This window comes from Pezoporus wallicus, unplaced genomic scaffold (genome assembly GCF_028554395.1).
Source record: "Pezoporus wallicus isolate ANWC-B61680 ecotype Strahan unplaced genomic scaffold, APGP_CSIRO_Pwel_v1 scaffold_2584, whole genome shotgun sequence".
Lineage (NCBI taxonomy): Eukaryota > Metazoa > Chordata > Aves > Psittaciformes > Psittacidae > Pezoporus > Pezoporus wallicus.
Genome location: NW_026642851.1, coordinates 12,462,328 through 12,485,658, shown reverse-complemented (window position 1 = coordinate 12,485,658; position 23,331 = coordinate 12,462,328). Strand labels below are relative to the sequence as shown.

At 40.5% G+C, this 23,331-nt stretch overlaps 1 protein-coding gene across 14 annotated transcripts in view; it reads left to right on the top strand.

Moving 5' to 3' along the window:
* The window catches only part of EPC1 (enhancer of polycomb homolog 1), a 71,969-nt gene that overhangs the window by 41,466 nt on the left and 7,172 nt on the right, over positions 1-23,331 (top strand). For 5 of the 14 annotated variants that reach the window (XR_008975300.1, XM_057432868.1, XM_057432869.1 and 2 more), the window contains 10 exons: positions 3,480-3,639; positions 5,071-5,216; positions 5,304-5,510; positions 5,882-6,030; positions 11,528-11,684; positions 13,173-13,349; positions 13,448-13,537; positions 13,624-13,772; positions 14,862-15,214; positions 19,558-19,683. Coding sequence is in view for 11 of the 14 variants with exons in the window: in XM_057432864.1 (XP_057288847.1) it covers positions 3,480-3,639; positions 5,071-5,216; positions 5,304-5,510; positions 5,882-6,030; positions 11,528-11,684; positions 13,173-13,349; positions 13,448-13,537; positions 13,624-13,772; positions 14,862-15,214; positions 19,558-19,683 (1,714 nt within the window). In the remaining 3 variants the exon portion in view is untranslated. Of the gene's footprint in view, positions 1-3,479; positions 3,640-5,070; positions 5,217-5,303; positions 5,511-5,881; positions 6,031-11,527; positions 11,685-13,172; positions 13,350-13,447; positions 13,538-13,623; positions 13,773-14,861; positions 15,215-19,557; positions 19,684-20,692; positions 21,029-23,331 lie in introns of those variants that run through there. The other 9 variants (XR_008975301.1, XM_057432866.1, XM_057432863.1 and 6 more) reach the window with 3 other exon arrangements.

Sequence of the window (23,331 nt, the reverse complement as noted above, 5' to 3'; positions counted from 1 at the left end):
GGTCCATCCATCAGACTGATGCCTCTCCAATTTAGAGACAAGGATGTCATGTGGGACAGTGTCGAATGCTTTGCACAAGTCCAGGTAGATGACATCAACTGCTCTACCCCTGTCCATCAGTTCCTTAGCCCCATCATAGAAGGCCGCCAAACTGGTCAGGCAGGATTTCCCCTTAATGAAGCCATGCTGGCTGTCACCAAGCACCTTCTTGTTTTTCACATGCCTTAGTATGCCTTCCAGGAGAATCTGCTCCAAGATTTTGCCAGCCACAGAGGTGAGACTGACTGCTCTGTAATTCCCCGGGCCATCCTTTTTTCCCTTCTTGAAAATGGGGGTTATATTTCCCTTTTTCCCAATCATTGGGAACTTCACCTGACTGCCATGATTATCAAATATGATGGACAGTGGCTTAGCAACTTCACTTGCCAGCTCCTTTGGGACCCGCGGATGGATTTCATCAGGTCCCATGTACTTGTGGATGTTCAGGTTCTTAAGATGGTCTCAAAGCAAATCCTCTCCTGCAGTGGGCCTAGTCCCCTCATCTGCCTTCCAAGACTTGGGTGGTGCAGTCAGCCTTTGCCAGTGAAGACTGAGGCAAAGAAGTCATTCAGAACCTCAGCCTTCTCCAAATCCAGGGTAGTCACTTCTCCTGATACCTTCCAGAGAGGGCCCACCATTGTCCCCAGGCTGTCTTTTATTTGCAGTATAACTATAGAATCCCTTCCTGTTATCCTTAACATCCCTAGCCAAGTTTAATACTAACTGGGCCTTAGCTTTCCTAACCTGGTCCCTAGCTTCCTGGACAACATCCCTGTATTCTTCCCAACCCTCCTGTCCTTGCTTCCACTTATTATAAGCCTCTTTTTTCATTTGAATTTCCCTCAGGAGCTCCTTATCCATCCAAGGAGGTCTCCTGGCCCTCCTGCTGCACTTCCTTCTACTTGGGATGCACCACTCCTGAGCTTGTAGCAGGTGATCCTTGAATATCAACCAACAGTCTTGGGCCCCTCTGCCCTCTAGGGGTGTATCCCATGGAACATTACTAAGCAGGTTCCTGAAGAGGCCGAAGTCTCCTTTCTTGAAGTCCAGGGCAGTGAGCTTGCTGCACGCTCTTCTCACGGTCCTAAGGATCTTGAACTCGACGTGAAAAGACATGCCATTTGTCGTTTTTCAACTTAAAAAGACATGCCATTTAGTGGCATGTCTTTTGTGATGAATTGAGACAGATAGAAACATCAGATTAGTTTAGCAGTTTCAGTGGATGAACTTTTATCCAGTTACTTTCGTGGTATGTCGTCATGGAATCATAGAATAGTAGGGTTGGGAAGGACCTTAAGATCATCTGGTTCCAACCACCTGCTACAGGCAGGGATGCCTCACACTAGACCAGGTTATTGAACACTGCCAGGGATGGGGTATTCACAACTTCCTTGGGTAACTTGTTCCAATGCCTCACCACCCTCACAGTACAGCACTTCTTATTCATATCTAACCTAAGTCTCCCCTGTTTAAATTTAAAACTTGACTTCTAAAACTCTCAGCTCAAATAGTGAGTATTTTTGGAATTGGGATGAGAGTCAGGCAAAACTATGGTTTGTGTTTCTGTTTCAATAGCATTGTGGAGATTTCTTTAAATATTTGTTACTGAAGCCTGTTAAGAAGTCAATATAGAATACTGGTACTAAATAGCAGTGCCTATTTCCATATCAGAGGTGGATCAGAGACATTGAAATCTTAATTCAGTGTCTAACCCCGTTCCCTGAAATGAAACGTTCTTTTTGTATTTAAGAACACAAGTTGGGATAAATGTGCCAGTAATCCTTCATATGATTATGAAAATAATAAGCCTTTGCTGTTATTCAAAAGCCATTGGTTATTACCATGTATTTAGCATAGAATCCTACTATGCTATATGAAAATTAAGCTTAATTCCATGTTCTGCAACAGTTGGAGCTGTTGTGACAAAATCCTGGAAATTTATGACTGTTCATACAAATTCAAGGTGTCTGGCAGCAGTGCTTCATTAAAAGGCAGACAAGACATTATTTTGTACCATACCTAAGAGAGAATTCCTAGGTGACAGATGTGTCTGCACTTAACAAATGCTAGAGAATCACAATCAGTCCAGTGATTATTACCTGTGACTGTATGATATGTCATGTTCTCAGAAGTAGTCTCTTTTCATGGGGAAACTTTTTAATGGGACACATGAAAAAAAAAAAAATCTACAGCTTGTTTAAAGGTAAAAATAGAGTAGAATCCTGTGAATCCTTGCAGCAGTTACACATTGGAACAGATTTTAGTTTGAGGCTGCATTAGCTTTGCAGTTTTTACAACAAAGCCTATTTTGTAGTTGTTATTTTGAGACAGAAGATGTTAATTGCCTTTATTGTACTGAAGAGGGGTAGATTGATGTAAGACAAAGGTACCAGAAGATGATATGGATGAATGCTGATACCTTTTACTTCAATATTAAAATGAATTACCCTGCCACTCTTTTGCTGTTGTTCCTGGTTTGAGTTTTTCAGTAATGTGGTTTATAGCAGATCTCTGGTAGCTGTATTGGTACAACTGATGCAGCACTGCTTTACTGGGCACCGAGAAAGGAACAGTTTAGATACTTAGGAAACCAGCTTTGGTAATAGGGAAAAAGTACTGTGTTACATTGCCAGTAAACCATTTATATACATGCGTGCATCTTGCTATATTGAGTTTTTGTTGGTAACTCTGCTACTACTACTTACTGTCATGACAGCACCACAGGAATGCATTTGAATATTGGCATTAGAAAATTACTAGAATTCATAATGTGATTGATCTTTACTTAGGTTGTAGTAACATATAAATGGAATTTACTTTTGAGCTTGAAAAACAGTTGCAGATTTCTGAAAGTTAATTATTTTCACTCTCATGACTTATAGTTTAATAATAAATTGACATTAGGGGTGAGAAAAGGAGGATGATGGAAAGCATTGCAGTAAATGAGAATGTCTTTAGAAATCATTTTGTGGGTAAAAATAGTTGTTTCTCTCCTAAATAGATGATAGCAGGCCTCCTTTCCGGTTTTCTGACATCACTGGCTGTGAAATGGCTGTAGAAAATACAGACTGATACCAGAGTAAATATCTGTCTTCAGCTACTTGTTATAATCTGTATGTGTAATCAATCATAAGTGTCTCTCCAGAAATACGTAAAGATGGATTTATGTGAGCCAAGAGCATGCAACTTGAGTTACTAAGTTTAGTAACTGAAGTGTTGTGTATGTTTGTGTAAGGGGGAGAGCTCCACCTACTGGAAAAACCTTCCAGTTTATGGAGTGTATTTTGGGTTAAGATGGATTGCAGTATCGATTTCTTAAGTCTGGTCTCAGGGGTTTGGAATGTGAGTACTTGCAAGTGAATAGACTTCCTTCAACTTTAAAAAGCCTGTGCCCTGAAAATATTTTCTCCTGTTTTCATCTTGATTTCTTTTGTTTATAGGAGCATCATCTCCAGCGGGCCATCTCAGCACAACAAGTATATGGAGAGAAGAGGGATAACATGGTTATACCAGTTCCAGAAGCAGAAAGTAATATTGCGTACTATGAATCTATATATCCTGGAGAATTTAAAATGCCAAAGCAGCTGATTCACATACAGCGTAAGTGAAGTAATTTATTCATTGAAATCTACACCCAGAACTTTATCTGCTAGCAGTATTTCAAGAGATGAGTCTTAAATATCTATCGAGCTCACATCAACTCACTTCTGAGAATTTATTTTTTCCAACAAGTAAAGGAACAACATACTTGTTGAAAAGGTACATTTAGTTCTTGATCAAGAGATAAACAGATACGTTTCTTGATTCTCTATGTTAATACTTCACAGTTCACAATCTCAAAGGCCTGTTTCTGCCCTCTGTAATAGTACTTAATAGTTACAGCTTGCAGAGAAATCTAGGTTCGTTAGCAAGGGCAGACAAAAATCCGCTTGAAGAGGAGAATATACAATACATAGTTAAGAAACAGAGGACCTGTCCCCTGAAGCTTAACCAGGATATAATGCTAGTGAAGTAGATTGGGAAGCCAAGCAGAAATGGCAGCAGTAGTAGTGTTTGCCTCTGCCTGGATGGAAGTATTCTACATCTAAAAGTAGGTGGGTTTTGATACCACTGATGACTTGCAGATGTGCTTGGATTTTGTTTTTTGGTGGGAGATACCAGCTGTTCTGTATGGATGAGACCGTGAATGTGAGCACCACATTACTTCACATACCTTTTGAAAACATTTAAAAAACGTAATCTGTTGCAGAATTCTGTTTTGCAGTATAATTTGTAGAATTTAAAACGTAGTATCTGTCATTTAAACAGATCTCATGCCTTATTAACTTTGGTTAAAGGTTAGACTTCTACATCAGTCTGAGCATCAGTGATAGCTTAAAGTATTAGAATTGTGAAAAAGTTTGTGTTGAAAGGGACCTTTAAAGGTCATCTGGTCTGACCCCCCTGCAGTGAGCAGGGGTACCTTCCACTATATCGGGTAGATTAGAGCATGTTGCTGTGCTCTGAAGAAAATGAAGAGACTAATATTAGTAGTCTTCCATGCTGATGTTAAGGTTACACTTTTTCATTCTTTTTCATGTCTAGTGGTCTAGCAGCAGAAATGGTGATTTTTTTTTTTATTTTTTTTCTCAGCTGCACTGTATTCTGCAGCGTATTCATTGTACCTTTGAAGTGTGTTTGGGCTGAAGTCTTAAGTGTTGATAGTACTGTATGTACACAGCATTGAAAATACTGACCAGTCTAAAAGTTTCTTACTGAAAGCAATGAGGTTTGACCAGTAGTAAGCTTTCATTAGTTAACAATATATAGTCAAATAGATAACCAGCCTTTACTCCTGATTTTTAATGGTCTGCATTTATCTTTTTTTTTTTTTTGAGGAAAAAAAATAGGTATAGCTTCAAAGTAGCATTCCTACAACTTTCAAACAAATGATTTTGGGTTTGTCTTCAGAATAATCTGGTGTGTACTCCAGATATTGCTATTAGAATAAAACATTTCTATAGTAAAATTAACTTTCACTGTGGTGTTCAGCTTTTAGTTTGGATGCTGAGCAGCCGGATTATGACTTGGATTCAGAAGATGAGATCTTTGTGAACAAGTTGAAGAAAAGAATGGACATCTCTGCTTTGCAGTTTGAGGAGATGATAGACAGACTAGAAAAGGGCAGCGGTCAGCAGGTACAGTGGTACTTTGAATACGAAGAATTTTAAATATGCACTCTGTATATTGCTATATAAAAGTGACATGCTGGGCTTTACATTTAGCCAGTCAGCCTGCAAGAGGCCAAACTGTTGCTGAAAGAAGATGATGAATTGATCAGAGAAGTCTATGAATACTGGATTAAAAAGAGGAAAAATTGTCGAGGTCCCTCTCTTATACCAGCAGTGAAACAAGAGAAGCGAGATGGTTCCAGCACAAATGACCCTTATGTTGCTTTTAGAAGAAGAACAGAAAAGATGCAGACACGAAAAGTAAGTAAATCTGTTCCTCCTTCTGCTTTCTTTCTCCTCCTTTCTTCTCTCTCAAAAAGTAGCTTATATAAAAAAACAATCCTGCTATGTAGCATAAAGCAGTAAAAGTTGGGATGTTCTTTTGTTTTAATTTGCAAATGTAAAAGCATAAAAGAAACTATTCTAGGATAGCTATTGAATGAAAGTTTATACGCATTTTTTCACTAAATCTGCTAAATCTACTTAAAGCATTGGTAAGCTGTAGCTCATTGATAATGGGCACATGCTTTTTTTTCTTTTAGCATGTGGGTTTTAAATATATAAATATTTAAAACTTTAATCATTATTTAATTTAAATGATGTGGGGAAACATATACACTATGCATTTACAGAATCGAAAAAATGATGAAGCATCTTATGAGAAGATGCTTAAGCTGCGTCGAGATCTGAGTCGTGCAGTAACCATCCTGGAGATGATAAAGAGGAGGGAAAAAAGCAAGAGAGAGTTGCTGCATTTGACACTGGAAATTATGGAAAAGAGGTAATGTTGAAAATTTGCTGCAGAAACCTTCAAAAACTACTTTGTATTTTGATTCCCACAAATGCTTGTAACAGTGAGGGTTTTTTAGAAGTATTTAGGCTCTTTCACATTTACAGGAAAAACATTTTCATATATGCCAGGGGGGGAACCAAACATTAGGAAGCTGCTTATTATGGCAAAGTAACCCAACACACACATCTACATTGTTTGGTTACATGTGTACATTTATTCATGTGTACATGTATGTAGCCTATTATACAGGGAGATCTTTGTTTTGGGTAAATACAGTTGCAAATTTGTGTTAAATACGTAGATTAAGGAAATCCCAGCTAATTTTAAGGTTGTTTCCAGTCGTTAACCATTCTGTTTCTTTGTTATCCCCATTCTTTTTTAGCAGAGCTTGGTTTAATACCATCTTGAAGAAAACAAATATGCAGTTCAGTAGAGTATAAAATGTTGTTCTGTGACTCATCTGCAACTAGTGCTTCTCTTGGCATCTTGTTTGTCAGCTGTGATGAAGACCAAATGCTCTGCTCTGTCAGTTGTCACTTTCCTGGTCAAGTGGGAATCACATTTACAATGTAGAGTTGTTCTTCAGGTTGATACTTAGAATCTGAATAGACTTCTGTGGCTGAAGAATCCATGTGTGAAAACAAATGTTTTGAGTCGGTATCATAGAATCATAGAATCGTTAGGGTTGGAAAGAACCTTAAGATCATCTAGTTCCAACCCCCCTGCCATGGGCAGGGACACCTTACACTAAATCATATCACCCAAGGCCTCGTCCAACCTGGCCTTGAACACTGCCAGGGATGGAGCATTCACAACCTCCCTGGGCAACCCATTCCAGTGCCTCACCACCCTAACAGGAAAGAATTTCCTTCTTATATCCAACCTAAACTTCCCCTGTTTAAGTTTTAACCCATTACCCCTTGTCCTGTCACTACAGTCTCTAATGATGAGTCCCTCTCCAGCATCCCTATAGCCCCCCTTCAGATACCGGAAGGCTCCTGCGAGGTCTCCACGCAGCCTTCTCTTTTCCAGGCTGAACAGCCCCAACTTTCTCAGCCCGTCTTCATACGGGAAGTGCTCCAGTCCCCTGATTATCCTCGTGGCCCTTCTCTGGACTTGTTCCAACAGTTCCATGTCCTTTTTATGTTGAGGACACCAGAACTGCACACAATACTCCAGGTGAGGTCTCACAAGAGCAGAGTAGAGGAGCAGGATCACCTCCTTCAACCTGCTGGTCACGCTCCTTTTGATGCAGCCCAGGATACAGTTGGCTTTCTGGGATGCGAGTGCACACTGAAGCCGCCTCATGTTCATTTTCTCATCGACCAACACCCCCAAGTCCTTCTCCGCAGGGCTGCTCTGAATCTCTTCTCTGCCCAACCTGTAGCTGTGCCTGGGATTGCTCCCACCCAGGTGTAGGACCTTGCACTTGACATGGTTAAACCCCGTGAGGTTGGCATCAGCCCACCTCACAAGTGTGTCAGGGTCCCTCTGGATGGCATTCCTTCCCTCCAGTGTATCAACTGAACCACACAGCTTGGTGTCATCGGCAAACCTGCTGAGGGCGCACTCAGTCCCACTGTCCATGTCAGTGGCAAAGATGTTGAACCAAGACCGGTCCCAACACCGATCCCTGAGGGACACCACTCGTTACTGGTCTCCAGCCGGACATTGAGCCATTGACCACAACTCTTTGCGTGCAGCCATCCAGCCAGTTCTTTATCCACCAAGTGGTCCATCCGTCAAACTGATGTCTCTCCAATTTAGAGACAAGGATGTCATGTGGGACAGTGTCGAATGCTTTGCACAAGTCCAGGTAGATGACATCAGCTGCTCTACCCCTGTCCATCAGTTCCTTAGCCCCGTCATAGAAGGCCACCAAATTGGTCAGGCAGGATTTCCCCTTAGTGAAGCCATGCTGGCTGTCACCAAGCACGTTGTTGATTTTTCATGTGCCTTAGCATGCCTTCCAGGGGAATCTGCTCCCAAGGTTTTGCCAGGCACAGAGGTGAGACTGACTGCTCTGTAATTCCCTGGGTCATCCATTTTCCCCTTCTTGAAAATGGGGGTTATATTTCCCTTTTTCCCAATCATTGGGAACTTCACCTGACTGCCATGATTTCTCAAATATGACTGCCAGCGGCTTCGCAACTTCATTTGCCAGCTCCTTTGGGACCCGCGGATGGATTTCATCAGGACCCATGGACTTGTGCACGTTCAGATTTTTAAGATGGTCTCGAACCAGATCCTCTCCTACAGTGGGCCCAAGGTCTTCATTCTCACAGTCCCCGCATCTGTCTTCCAAGACTTGGGTGGTGCAGTCAGAGCCTTTGCCAGTGAAGACTGAGGCAAAGAAGTCATTCAGAACCTCAGCCTTCTCCAAATCCAGGGTAGCCAGTTCTCCCGAGAGCTTCCTGAGGGGGCCAACATTGTCCCTAGTCTGTTTTTTATTTGCTATGTACCTGTAGAATCCCTTCCTGTTATCTTTAATACCTCTAGCTAAGTTTAATTCTAACTGAGTCTTAACTTTCCTAGCCTGGTCCCTAGCTTCTCGGACAACATCCCTGTACTCTTCCCATGCCACCTGTCCTTGCTTCCACTTTTATAAGCCTCTTTTTTCATTTGAATTTCCCTCAGGAGCTCCTTATCCATCCAAGGAGGTCTCCTGGCCCTCCTGCTGCACTTCCTTCTACTTGGGATGCAACACTACTGAGCTTGTAGCAGGTGATCCTTGAATATCAACCAACAGTCTTGGCGCCCCCCTGCCCTCTAGGGCTGTATCCCATGGAACCTTCCGAAGCGGGTTCCTGAAGAGGCCAAAGTCTGCTCTTTTGAAGTCCAGGGCAGTGAGTTTGCTGCATGCTCTTCTCACTGTCCTGAGGACCTCAAATTCAAGCATCTCATGATCGCTGCGTCCAAGGCTGCCCTGAAGCGTCACATTTCCAACGAGCCCTTCCCTGTTGGTGAGCACGAGGTCAAGCACGGCACCTCTCCTTGTCGGCTCTTCTATTACTTGCAGAAGGAAGTTGTCTTCCACACAGTCAAGGAACCTCCTGGATTGCTTGTGCTGGGCCGTACTGTCCTTCCAACAGATGTCAGGGTGGTTGAAGTCCCCCATGAGAACAAGGGCCTGCAAGCGTGAGGCTGTTCCTGTCTGTCTGTAGAGTGCTTCATCCGCAGGTTCTCCTTGATCAGGCGGTCTGTAACAGATCCCCACAGTAATGTCTCCCATAGCTATATTCCCTTTAACCCTGACCCACAAAATCTCTGACTGCTCACCTGTCCCCAGACAGAGCTCCATACTCTCCAGCCTATCCCTAACATAAAGGGCAACTCCCCCTCCCCGCCTGCCAGGCTTGTCCTTCCTAAAGAGCCTGTAACCTTCCATTCCAACACTCCAGTCATAGGAGCCATCCCACCATGTTTCTGCAATGGCTATTATATCATACCCACATAGACTTGCACACATCTCTAATTCCTCTTGTTTGTTCCCCAGGCTACGGGCATTTGTGTAGAGGCATCTGAGCTGAGCTCCAACTGAATCTGGCTCATTGGCTGGAGCAGCTGGGATATCTCTACAGTGCTCCAAGCATTTATTATAGGTTCTGGCAACTGACTGGGTGTGTTGGAATGGAATGATGCCCCCCTCCCCCAACACATCTAGTTTAAAGCCTCCTTGACCAGTCTGGCAAGCCTCCTACCAAAATTGCTCTTTCCCTTCTTTCTCATCAGAGCAGCTCCACCAGCCCCCACTAGACCTGGCCTACAAGCTTGGGTCCCATATTCAAGACACCCAAACCCCTGTCTGTGACACCACCCTTTTAACCAGTTATTAACCTGGCCAATCCTCCTACCTTTTTTTAGGTCCTCCCCTGTACCCTGGAGAATTGATGAAAAGATCACCTGAGCTCCAGAGCCCCTAACCACCTCCCCCAGGGCTCTGTAGTCCTTCTTTATGTTCCCCAGGCACTACTATCTATATCCCTAGCACCCACATGTATCACCAGGAGTGGGTAATAGTCCATGGGACTTACTAGAGCAGGCAGCCTTTCTGCCACATCCCTGATCCGTGCCCCCGGTAGGCAACACACCTCCCTTGAGACGGGGTCTGTATGGCAGCTGAGTGCTTCTGTCCCTTTCAGTGTAGAGTCCCCTACTACTACGACCCGCCGCTTTTTCCTAGCAGCACCAGTAGAGATCTTCTTTAGCAGTGCATCAGCCAGCTGTTTCTGGCTCGAGTGCACTTCCTTATTAGCCCCCTGCAGGACCCCAAAGTAGTTCTGCGTGGAGACTGGGGATTTAGGGGAAAGCCCCTTGCTTTTGGTTGTCCTTTTCCTTCTTTTTTTTGTGTTTTTTTTTTTAATCACTAATTCCCAGCTTCCCAGGTTAACGGCCTCCTTTTTTCCTTCATGAGGTAGAGGTGAAGCTCAAGGCCCCTGGACAGTTTGTTCGTGGAGCAAGCATTCCTGCTTCCTCTCAGCTTCCCTGATATCTCGCAGTCTATTGACAGCATCCCGCAACTCAGCCACCTCCTGCAGGAGGATCTCCACCAGGGAGCACCGAGTGCAGCCCTGCCCATTGTACACCATCCCCTCAGGAGACTAGTGCAGGCACTCTTCACTCAGAGCTCTGCACTGCAGCCTCCCCTCTCATCGGCTCTGTCTGGGTGCCTACGCTGGCCACCACCAGGGCAGCCAGAACAGAGCTCCCAGACCGGGCCCTGATCATACAACAAGTGCTCACCATCCCGCTCGCCTGCCCATGCAAACTGCCTCGACCCGCTCTGTTCGCTCCGCTCCTGGTATCTTAAAGTTCTAAAACTCATATAAACTGTCTTTGGAGGGAGACAAGTTGAATGCCTCTGTGGGGCAATTTCTTCAAGCAGTGACCATTTTTATTAGAAATAGGGGAGAATCTCAAAGATTTTCCAATAGCTTTTTCCAGAAAAGAAGCTGTTGAATAGAGGGAAGACTCTTATGCCCCTCTCAGAATGGAAAACTGCACTTCAATTCGGCACTTTCACAGGACTTGAAATGCAGTATGCTTCATTGGTCTGCTTGTGAAAATATTCCATAATACAAAAGAGAGAGGACTCATAAATAAGGCACTGTGCCTCACTGTATAAAATCTTCTGGGTGGTAAATGTATGTTTTGAATGGTACTGTCCCCAAGTTAAGGGGATTTGGAAACTCTTTCCGGTTCTTTCTGGTTTGTGCTTCTCTCCTTTACAGCATTGTATTTTGGTGACATTTCACAGGCTTTACAGGAAGTTATCATTTTTATTTATTTGTCAGCATTAGTTATTGCAGTGAAGTTTCCATGTTACTAGTCCTGTTTTCTGCAATACTTACTATACTTCTTACTGTTGTCTTGGATGTCCCTTTACCCCAGGCTGCAAGTATTAGTCTGTGTTCTCTGTTGTGCATTTCTGTAGCAGACATATATTGTAAATATTCCAGCAAATAAAAAGTATTTCTGATTTCAGGTATAATCTGGGTGACTACAGTGGAGAGATCATGTCTGAGGTCATGGCACAGCGGCAGGTGATTAAACCTACCTATGCTATTCCCATCATTCCTGTGACTAACAGCAGTCCTTTTAAACACCAAGAAGCTATGGAACTGAAAGAATATAAAGTTAAAGTGAGTAATGTCAGTAACGAGGTTTCTAGTTTGTACCATTACCACACAAGATACAACATTTTTAGGATGGGAGGAGGGGAAAGCTTCTTGAGATTGGAAATAGATTAGCAAAGCTGCAATCAGAATAAAATGCTTTGTTCTGTTGGAGTTACAAGGATAATGTACAAACTACTGGCAGAATTAAAGGAAGTATAGACCAACTACAAACAAAAGGATACATGCAATTGTATTCTTATTCTGGGTGATAGGAGTGTTTAATATTGTCCATAAAGTTAGGCTATCCTGAATAAAACTGTATGTATTACCCAAATACTGGACAAAGATAGGACTAGTAAGATAAAACGCATATCTTGTTCTAAATTATGCAGTTAGTTGAATCTAGAGGGTTATTTTGTGGAAGTTTTCTGGTTGGTTGGTTTGTTGTGATCTGCTGATATTCCCAGCATGTTATATTTCTTTTGTTTGGCTTTCTATTTAAGTAAAGTATCAAATAATCCTACATAATTTAGATAGCTGACCAGCACTTTTTTTTCCTGCAGGCTTTAATTTTGTGTCATACAAAGCATAGCTACAGTGCCAACAGCTGAGCATATTAAATAGGTCAGGTAACACTGGAGAGATGCTGAGGTATAAGAAGTCTTTGTTTAAAAATCAAATTATAACTGAAGAATGTCCAAAAGCTGTTCTGAATCTGACATGGTGGCTTGAATCAGTGAATACTTACATTGATAGCAGAGCATTGTGACTGAGGTGGCTGGACCGTACTTACCTGTTAGTGATGCTGGGTCAATGCAGTGTCTTGCAGATTGAAAGAAATCTGTTTTGTGGAAACTTGGGAAATGCACTTAAACTTGACTTTGCATAGTATGGGGAAAGAGAAGTCTAACTTCTAATTTTTTTTGTCTTTAAAGCATTGTTTGATAGTGATTCCTTAACACTGCAGAAATACCTAGTAATTTAAAACGTTAGAGAATAAAAATGGTGCCTCATGGAGATCATTATATATATTTTCATATACTTCAAAGTAGTACTGTTACCTTAATGGCTAGTGTTTTATCTAACATGGATTGAGCACACAGTGCTTGATTTCACCTTGTCAAATGTTTCAATTACTGGGAAGAAAATACAAATACTCATGAAACGTCTGAGTTTCATGACTACTATGTGTTGAGGCACTGGCACATATTGGCCAGACAAGTTGTGGGCGCCCCATTCCTGGCAGTGTTTAAGGCCAGGCCGGATGGGGCTTTGAGCAAACCTGGTCTAGTGGGTGGTGTCCCTCCCCATTGCAGGGGGGTTGGAGCTCGTTTATCTTTTAGGTACCTTCCGACCCAAACCATTCTGTGATTCTGTGACTTGCAGATTTTGCTATCAAAATGATGGAGATATGCATTCACTTTTTTAGCTTGAGTACATAGTTTTCTAAAACTCCTGTTTTAATCTTATTTGCTTGTGTGTGTAATTTTATGCCTTTTTTTTTTCTTGCAGCAAGATAAAACTGATGTTATTAGAACCAAAAGAAAGTATGAGAAGAAGCCAAAAGTCTTACCTTCATCAGCTGCTGCTGCTCCTCAGCAGACAAGTCCTGCTGCACTGCCAGTCTTTAATGCTAAAGATTTGAATCAATATGATTTTCCTAGCTCAGATGAAGAACCTCTCTCCCAGGTAGGACCTCTAGAGTTCTGTGCTATTCTTAAGGTCAGAATAGAAGTAAAAGTCATCAATTTACTAGTATACGTACACACTCCATCCTCTCTTTAAAGGTTTTGTCTGGCTCTTCAGAGGCTGAGGAAGAAAATGATCCTGATGGTCCTTTTGCATTCCGTCGGAAAGCAGGCTGTCAGTACTATGCTGTAAGTAGAAATTCCTTATGTATCATAAGACAAAGCATCATTGTGGGGAAAATACCTTGTGTTTAATTGGTTCAAATTATTTTAAGCCTCATTTAGACCAACCTGGCAACTGGCCGTGGAGTAGCCCTAAAGAGGGAAGATTAGGAGATGTACGTTACAGATACTGCTTAACCGCCCTCACTGTACCCCAGAGGTGTATTGGGTTTGCACGAAGACGGGTCGGCCGTGGTGGAAGGTAAGTGCTACATTATTACTGCTTTAATAAAAAAAAAAAGTAAAAATCAGACATAAAGAGCAAAGTTTAAAAAACCCAAATCTCTCAAGAATGGAGACAGAGAAATCCACTTTTTAAATGCTACCATTTGATACAAGATTCCTTAGCTTGTTCATGTCTCCATTTTTTGTGGTAGTGGAAACTGCTTTAATCCTGTTTAATTAAATGGTTCTAGGGTTTGTAATTGCTAGCACTCCCCAAGTTTTGACGTGAAAATACATGTATGTTTTCAGTTTTGATTGGCACTTTGTATTTAAATGATTTGCATAGTTACCTTCAAATAGTAGTATTTAAAAATAGCAAACCCCACATTTTTCTAAAAATGCTTTTTTGACTTTTGACCTTATTTGGCGATTTGATAGTTGTAGTGGAGAATTTTGGGAGGAATACTTACAAGTGACAATAACTGTTAAATTTCGAACATTGTCAAAAATACCAAAGAATTAAGGACTTCCTTCAGCTATTTTGCTTCTGGTCATCATCACTGAAAATAGTTTATAAATTGTTCAGTGTATAAGTGCCATTTCTTAAATATTGTATGATGTCTGTAAGAAAATGGTACATTTATATTAAATTTTAATTTAAAAAAAAGATGCAGTTTGGCTTTCAGATTAATGTTTAGCACTTCTTCACATATTAGCAAGTCTGGCATATCAGCAAAATCAGAATGGGACCTGGAAGTCCTTAATGGGGTTTTGCAGGGGGATTTGGAAATTAATGTATGACATCCCCACTGCACTGGGATGGTTGTAGGTATATTTGGTATATTTCAGAATATATATGTTCTTGCAGTGTCTCAATATATACATGATAATGTACATTAGCTGCTCAAACAGTAAAAGCTAGAATATACGTGTGAAGAGAAACCTAAACATTCTGCTAACTGTAAAATAATACATAGTCATGCATGGTGTCTGGTTGGGGTACATTTTCTGAAACAGTTTTCTGTAGTTTCTTCTGTTTGTCATCTGCAAGCCCACATGGCAAAGTGGTGACTTGCTTTTTATTTTCTTGCCATTGTATAATTCTGCTTTGTTTTCCTGGTTTTAGGGTGCTGCTAGACAGAGCGCATTCGGACTACGATAATACATTTCATCAGCTGGATTTGGAAATGTTTTCCTCATCACAACACTCTTCAATTAGTCAATTTGCCAATACCTCAGAAACAAATACCTCGGACAAATCTTTCTCGAAAGACCTCAGTCAAATACTAGTCAATATCAAATCATGTAGATGGCGGCATTTTAGGCCTCGGACACCATCCCTACATGACAGTGACAATGATGAACTCTCCTGTAAGAAATCATACAGGGGTATAAATCGAACAGGCACAGCACAACCCGGGACCCAGACATGCAGTACCTCTATACAAAGTAAAAGTAGCAGTGGTTCAGCACATTTTGGTATGTTCGTTTTGACAAACTTGCTTCTAGAAATTTTAAACTTGGCTCAGAAACTGCAGAGTACCATTAGGTCATCCATACTCTACATTGTGGTCTGTTTTGATGATAGCAGCCCACCTTCACTTTTATCTCTTTATTCGCTACATAGAATGTTTATTTGTATTTATTGCTAGCAGTAGTGTACTGCATTTCAGACTTATGCAAATGCTACCTTGGTGTGTAATTATTTTAGAAATATGAAGGTTTGGAAAACAGTATTGTTTGTAGGGTTTAAGTTGACTCTGAAGATATGAATTATTAACATTAAAAATACGTTGATTTAAATGTTGATGTAAATAGTATGTTCCAAATTTTTTTATAGTACAAGGTGTGGTGGTGGTGTGAAATACTTATTTAAAATGTTTGCATTTAAAATCCCATCATGTTATGAATTTTTATTTGAATTTACCTGGAATTAAATACCATTTCCCATCTGAAAAATACCCAGCCCACACCCACTGATGCACCTACCCATGCGTGGCAAAACAGACTAATCACCTCTACATCTTGTAGGCAAGTAGCAGATTACATTTTGTAGAACCTGAACTACACAGTCGAGGACCTGACTATTGAGTAAACTTGATGTGGTGTTAATTGTTTTTTAATTGGAATACTAGTGGATAGCATCGCTCTTATATTGGATTATTCACACTGGAAGACTGGTATTTACATAGCTAGATGTAAATTTAACTTGAATTTTGATCAGATGGTACATTGAATGCTATCTTTTCTATAGAAAGTAAAATTACTTTTTTACAAAGAAAGAACTTGAAAAGTTCACCATAATTTTGTAAGGACTCTATAGAATCATGTTTTGCTTGCCATTTTGAATTATGGCTTTGAAAACCAATTAGAAAACTTAGATAACATTGGAGTGGGGGTGGGTGTTTCGAAAATTTGCTCAACCAAGGAGTGTTACTCTGGTATCAGATGACTTCAGTCCTGTTTTCCGGTATATCTTGCACCTTCTCTCCCTGCACCACCTGTTGGGATTTTTTTTTCTGCAGATTCTTCCTCTTTGCGTTTTCAGACTTAGTGGGCAGGTTTGTTCTGCTGCTTTATTTCATGCTTTCTCTCCATGCTGTCTTACAGTAGGTCCTTATCCTCATCCCCAATTCTTTTCTCTTCTATGACTCTTGCTGGAAATGTATTAGGGCTAAAACTGAAGGTTATTCTAGTTTCTGATCTAAGTACAGCATTTAAATTCTGCCCCTCTGGCGTTTCAAATTGGTAAACCAAGCTCAGAACTGAATGAGGGCAGCCTCTGTCAAGTGACCAGTCTGAACTGTGGTAGATGGTAGAGTAAGGTTACTACTCTGAAAGCAAAACTAATGTGATGAATAGATAACATATGCACTATAAAGTATTAATGAGCAATACCTGATATCTGAAAATCACACAGACTTGAAAAATTGGCTGATGTCTTTGTGTGTAAACAGACACATCCCCTATAGAGTCTTTTTTCCTAAAATAGGTGATTAAGGTATTTATCTTCCTCATGCAATTATTATTTATGGTGATGAGTTCTGTACAGGGTTTTAACTGTGTGATTGTATTTTGAAGCCTGTGGCAGGGGTAATACATAGGTGTAAGTACCTAACATACTACATTCGCTTGTGCTTGGATTTCTATGCAGATGGTTTATTTAAATTAGTATTCCGAGCTTTTCCAGATTTAAATATCACGCAGTTTAGGTTCATGTATATAGGTGCAAATATGTCTGAATACATAAATTTCAAATTAGTTACCACTAATTACCATTTGTTATTAACATAACCAGGTAGGTTGTACCTGCATAACTATATGTAATCTTAATTGGGATTCTTGTGGCATTGGAGGTGTGTATGTGTATATGAGTATGTATATATATGGTGTAATGATGATTGTCTGTTTAGGTGTAGGTGTTTGAAAGGAGCATCTTGGTGCTGTTTTGTTTTCTAGTGTTCTTTCAGTTTCTTAAAGTTTCTTTAAGATACGTTGTCTACACAGATTATAAGTGTGTTTGTCTCATACATATTGAGTTTGATTTTTCAAAAGTGCATGTCAGTTGGAGCTGCAGCAGCTGAGTAATGTCATCTTGCTGTTTGTGGCAAATACTTTGAAGAACATCAGGTGTCTAACATGTACTGAGGTTTTTCTAATGGTCACTACTGCAGATTTACAACCCTACAGAGTGTCCCTATTCCTTTTTCTTATTTGTCTTTTTAAATGGAGTTTGTAGGTATGGATTTTTAGGTTAGCTTCTCTTTGACCTTTATGGTTTTGAAGTCACAATAGGTCTTTTTACCAGAAAATAGTTATTAACACATCTCTCTTTGTAAAAAAATGCTTTTATTTTCTCACTGCTTCTCTGAGTTGTGGTCAAGTCATGTTGCTTACGTTTAAAGTGAAGCTCATACTGAGATTCTGTAGCAGCCAGCAGAAGTGGTCATGTTGCTGTGTTTATTTTGCATCATCACATGATGATAAGTTTTGTCTGTTTTCCATATTAAGTCTGTAGAAGTCGAGCTTTTTCCATCTTGAATGATGCAGACAACATGCTGCTATGACATGGAAAAAGTGCTGTGGAAAACCTTGCTTTTCAAGTCTATTATACATGGCCAGCACAGGCATGAAGTTGCTTTCTGCTGGAGACTTGATGTTAGATGCGTTACATCCATATTTTTGGATACTTGCATTTAGTAATCAAAAGTTTGAGGCATATAAAACTGCACAGCATGTATAATTCTGTTGCAGCCTTGTGTTTGGGAGGCTCACCAGAGATGCCAGTCAAGTGAAGGATTTGAGCACTGGTTCCCAGGCTCCACAGTAAGACCAAGCAACTGTCTTGCATTCTCTTCTTTTCTACCTTCATCCAGAAGCCAGGTCACTCGAAACTCTGCAAACTGTCAAGATTGAAGAGGCTAGCTGTTAACTACATTCTGCTTACTAAGTTTGTTATTCTTTCCTTGAGAAGAAGCTTAAGTATTCTAGCAGAAGACTTACTGAAAAATCTTGAAGATATTTGTGATTGCACACGTTACTGTACATGAAACCCTGTGGGCATCCAGAATATAATTGAAGTATACAGAGTAGCTTACCTTGCATTTTCTTGAAAACTGGAAATGTAGATGATATACTCTAAGTTGTGTTTTGCTATTCAGTAACTTTTTCTGTGGGGAATAGGATGGAAATAGCATTTTTCCAAGTAAACTTGGATGTTTTTTTTGCATCTCTTGATCTACTTTTAAAAGTGAGTTTGCATGCTTGGGGTTCTAGCAGGCTGGTGAACTATGCTTCCTTTTCGCAAATGTATGTTTAGCATTTCCATCTCCAAATTTGCAGTGTTCGTTGCTGGACCTGTATTGGGTTTTTTTGAGCTGTCATTAAGAATACCTGACACGTGTCCTCAGGCATCCCTTTCCTGGAAAGAAGCAGTAGAAAGCTCCTCGCTCTTTGTGGCAGTGTTTAGATCTTTTTATTTAACCCTTGTATCTGTAATAGTCTCAACACTGCTGTCTTGTTTTACTGTATTCCCTTTTCCAAATGCTGTTTTTTACGTTGCAGGATAAACTTGGTCATGAAAAGTACTGACATTTGTAATGGCCATCTTCAGTTGTCATTGGAACTTGACATTCTTGGCCCATCTGTGGCTGAGGTGTCGAGAACCTAGTTGAAGAAGCAGCGGCCTTGGGAGTAACAGATGTTGATAGCCTACCCTAGGTTTAGTTGATGGAGGACATTTTAAAAGGAAAAGCTTCTTTTGTCTGGGAAATGTGACTGGGGGTGGTGGAAGAGTCAACACTTACTTGGAGAGTTTGAGACTTTGCAGTTTTATGCTAGGTTTTCTTACTCAACTTTAACCCAGTTGGAGTAATACTTTGCTCCACAGTTCTGGATACTTGGGCTTGTGTAAACTGTTACACTTTGCATCTCATGGAAGGATGGTCATATTTATAACTGTGGAGTAAACTGCGTACCCCAGCTGGCCTGTGACATTTTTGTGGAAACCCGTACTAAGAATGATGGGCAGACAAATATAAACACATAGCAAGCATTTCTAGCTTTCATTCAATGGCTAGTAAAATTCCTCAGTAATTATTTTTGTCTGGCTATCTTCTGCTACCGAGTAGAGAGTACGTATATAGATGTTATATCTAGTTTCTAATTTCTAAGTCTAGCGTTCCCATGTTAGGAATTTCACACTGAAGCTCTGTCAGAAATACAAGGCTATTTTAGTAATAATCAGGGGTGTGATGATTCATGTTCTCATAGTGTCTAATAATGCCATGTTTAAGTAAAATCAATCTTGAACTTCTTTTCAGAAAGTGAAACATCTTTGGGCCTGGTACATCAAATACTAAATCACACTGATGGCTCTAAGTCTCTCCAATCTTCTGAATTCACTGGTGAGAACTTGATATACAGTAGAAAATCTCTAACCAGGCAGTGTAAGCCAGATGACATCTTTCATAAGATAGAGATAAAAAGTGTGATGTTCTGGGTTACTTAGTATTGTGAATGATGTTTGCTTTGCATGCACTTTGGCGTTAGTAACTACTAATTGTTCTCTTAAACAGCAGGGATGTGATGCTTTCATGTATTTCCGTTAAGGAAACATTGTAACATGATATATCATCTTGATACACACTTCAGCAATTCTGTAGTTCATGGGTTTTCTCAATTGCAAGCTTTAGTTACATGATCTTTCTTCTGTTACCTGATTGAAACTGACTTTTTAATGGCCATCGTCTCAGCTATGAAGGCTCAGGGAATTCCACGCTCTGGACCTAACATTTCTGCTCATGAAAACATACTTCACTTGATGTTATGAAGAAACTGCTTTTTATTTTTTAAAGTTTCTCTAATAAATATCTAGTTCTTTAGATGTTTGACAGGACTGAAGCATTTGTTGAAAGGTTTAATTAAGCTGCATGAGTCTCTAGTTTTAAAAATACAGAATCATAGAATCGTAGAATAGTTAGGGTTGGAAAGGACCTTAAGATCATCTAGTTCCAACCCCCCTGCCATGGGCAGGGACACCTCACACTAAACCATATCGCCCAAAGCCTCGTCCAACCTGGTCTTGAACACTGCCAGGGATGGAGCTATTTTTAGTCTTATTTAAAAAAATAAGCTTGCCTCGATAGGTCATTGTGTTTAATCCACAAAGCTTGCTCAGTTTCCCTACCAGATCTAGGGGGCATCTCCTATTCAGGAAATGAAAAGGAATTCTACTAGAGGGACCAGGCATGTACGCATGCTTTTTCTGCTCTCCAGGATATGCTCTGTAGGTTTTAGGAAATTGGTTCTTGTGGTCAATTTTTCTAAAGTCTGTATTTTCCTACTTAAGGGAAGCAGAGTAACAGCTAGTGAGTCACCTCACAGTAAAACTTGAAGCAGTAGTTGGGAGGGGAGGCTGTGGCTCCTTAGCATGCAAAGACTGATCTCTTCATACAGATTGCACAGCTGGCCTCCCTCCTCACTGGTTTGGCCACTTCTGGAAAGGACTTGCATTCAGAGAAGCTAAATATAAGCTACAGCATTGTAAGGTTAGTGCATGTTAAATGCTGTGGTAAAATTAGTTAGCACTGCAAAAATAGTTTTATATTGCAGTATAAAACTGCTGAGAGCTATGAATCTCTGAGAAGTCGAGTGACAGCATCACTCAGTCTGTGCTTCAGGAAAAGCCACCTGTTGATATCAGCATCCCATAGAATTTGGTGGATACGCAAACAATTGAAAGGCATCATTCAGTGACTTAATTTGAGTAAAAAAGGGGTATGTAATTGTCCCAGAGGTTACAAGTATTTTGCTTATAGTTATGGAAATGACTGTAGGAAAATACAATGAAGTGTGCAATAACTCAGTTTTTTAACAACACAAAATTGGTGGCTGTTGCTAAGGGGATACTAAGCAGTCATTTATCCTGTCAGTCATTCTCAGTAATGTACAGTGGTTCTTTCCTTGTGTTCATAGCTGCAAACTCCTGAAGGTTTTTCTTCTACCTTCCATTCCTTTTTGTGGTCTGTAAGCCACAAAACATTTTTCTTCCTTGCTGCCAAAGTACAGCACTCATACAGCTGCAGAATAGGTGCATGCATCTCCCAAGCTACTAAATGAAGAGGATAACAGCATAACTCAATGTACTGACTTCAAATCCTGGAGGTTGTCCCACCTGAAACGTTGAACTTGATTCAGAACTCTACTAGAAACAACTTGGAAGCATACTGGCTTTTAATTGTTCCAATTCAAAACAGTATGCTGGAAAAAAGCGAGAGAAACATTTACGTAGACTAGTCCCTCAGTAAAATTTGAGCTACTGATCTTTTGACAGCCATCTTGAGAGCTGGATAACTCCAGGTGGGGTTGTATCTTGAAGATTCCTAATCCTTCAGGTCAGGAAGGGATTTGGGTTAGGTTAAGGAGTCAGGTGACTTGTATACATTTTTAAAAGTGTCTTGGAAAGCATGTAAATGTTTTGGGAGAAGGTGCAGTTGTTAGCTATGAAAGACAGTTGAGATATTCTGAAATAATGTTCTTACTTACAGTGTATCAGTAGTGGTGGTTGAGGTATTCCCACTTCCACTCCTCACTGGATTCTGTGTAGTGAATGAAACTGGTTGTTTTGTCACTGTCCAAATCAGTAAATTCTGTAGTCTTAAATAGTCATTACTGTATGATGGAGCTGTGACTGCTGTGGCCCTAGTACACTGTTTGAGAAGAGTCTAAACGCTGCATTCCTGTCTAAAGGCTGCTGAAGTGAGAATCTGTTCTAAAATCTCATGTCTCGTCTTTAACCATTGCATGTTCTGTCTTTTTTTTTTTTACTTGAAGCTGTTGTCCAGTTGTCTGTTGCTTTACTAATTTTTTTTAAAGCCTTGGAGGTCTCCAGTAGAATCAGGAACATGTAACTTCATGTAGCAGTGCTCTTCTGAGTTACTAGAAATGTGGTTGCTGATTGAAAGATATAGAAAAGGTCTGGGTTTGCTTTTTGCCTGCTGTTTTTGTTTTTCTAGGCAGATAAAAGACAAGTGTATGACACAAAAGAAAATTACATTAATTTTTGCTGCCTTTCTGCATATACTATTTTTCTCTGACACAGGTGAAATATTTCCAGCTGCAGCCTTTCTCTTTAGAATAAAAATGAGAAGAGGTAGCAAAACTTCTGGAAGAAAGTCCCTTGGGGACAATGTTGCTGTTTTTCTAGAGAAAATGGTGTTAATAAGATGCTAAGTTTGGCACCTGTGCAATTGCATCCATGATAGCTTTGTAGGCAAGAAAAATTCTCTGCCATATGAATTAACCCATTAATAGTGGCTACATTTTACATTACATTAAGCCATATGAATTAACCCATTAATAGTGGCTACATTTTATGGTCTGCAGTGCATTCTACTTTAATTGCTTTTAGAAAAAACATACTTGAACTTAGTCTAGGTCTTTGAGGAATTTAAGGCTGTGACTGCAAATGTAGAGGCACAGGCAGTCAGTACACCCATGACTTCACTGTGCTGAGCATGTGTGTGATTTCCCTGAAACGCTTTCCCCAATTCCAGTCACAATTGTGTGCCACAGAAAATGAGTATCTGAAGTTAAATAGGTGGAATACTCTCATGCAGGGTACATACAAACTTTTTTTTTTTTACGCATGGGAAGGATTGTTTTCAGAAGCAACATATAGGCTTATTTTTTCAACAGAAATGTAATATAGAATCATAGAATGGTTTGGGTTGAAAGGGACCTTAAAGACAATTCAGTTCCAACCCCCTGCCACAGGCAGGGACACCTTCCACTAAACCAGGTTGCTCAAAGTTCTGTCCAGCTGGGCCTTGGAACACTTGCAGGGATGGGGCAGCCACAGCTTCTCTGGGCAGCCTGTGCCAGTGTCTCACCACCCTCCCAGTGAATATTTTTTTCCTAATATCTGATGTAAATCTACCCTCTGTCAGCTTAAAACCATTCCCCCTTGTCCTGTCACTATACACCCTTGTAAAAAGTCCCTCCTCAGTTTTCTCTTGGGCCCCCTTTTTAGGTACTGGAAAGTGCTGTAAGGTCTCCCCTAAGCCTTCTCTTCTGCAGGCTGAGCAAGCTCTCAG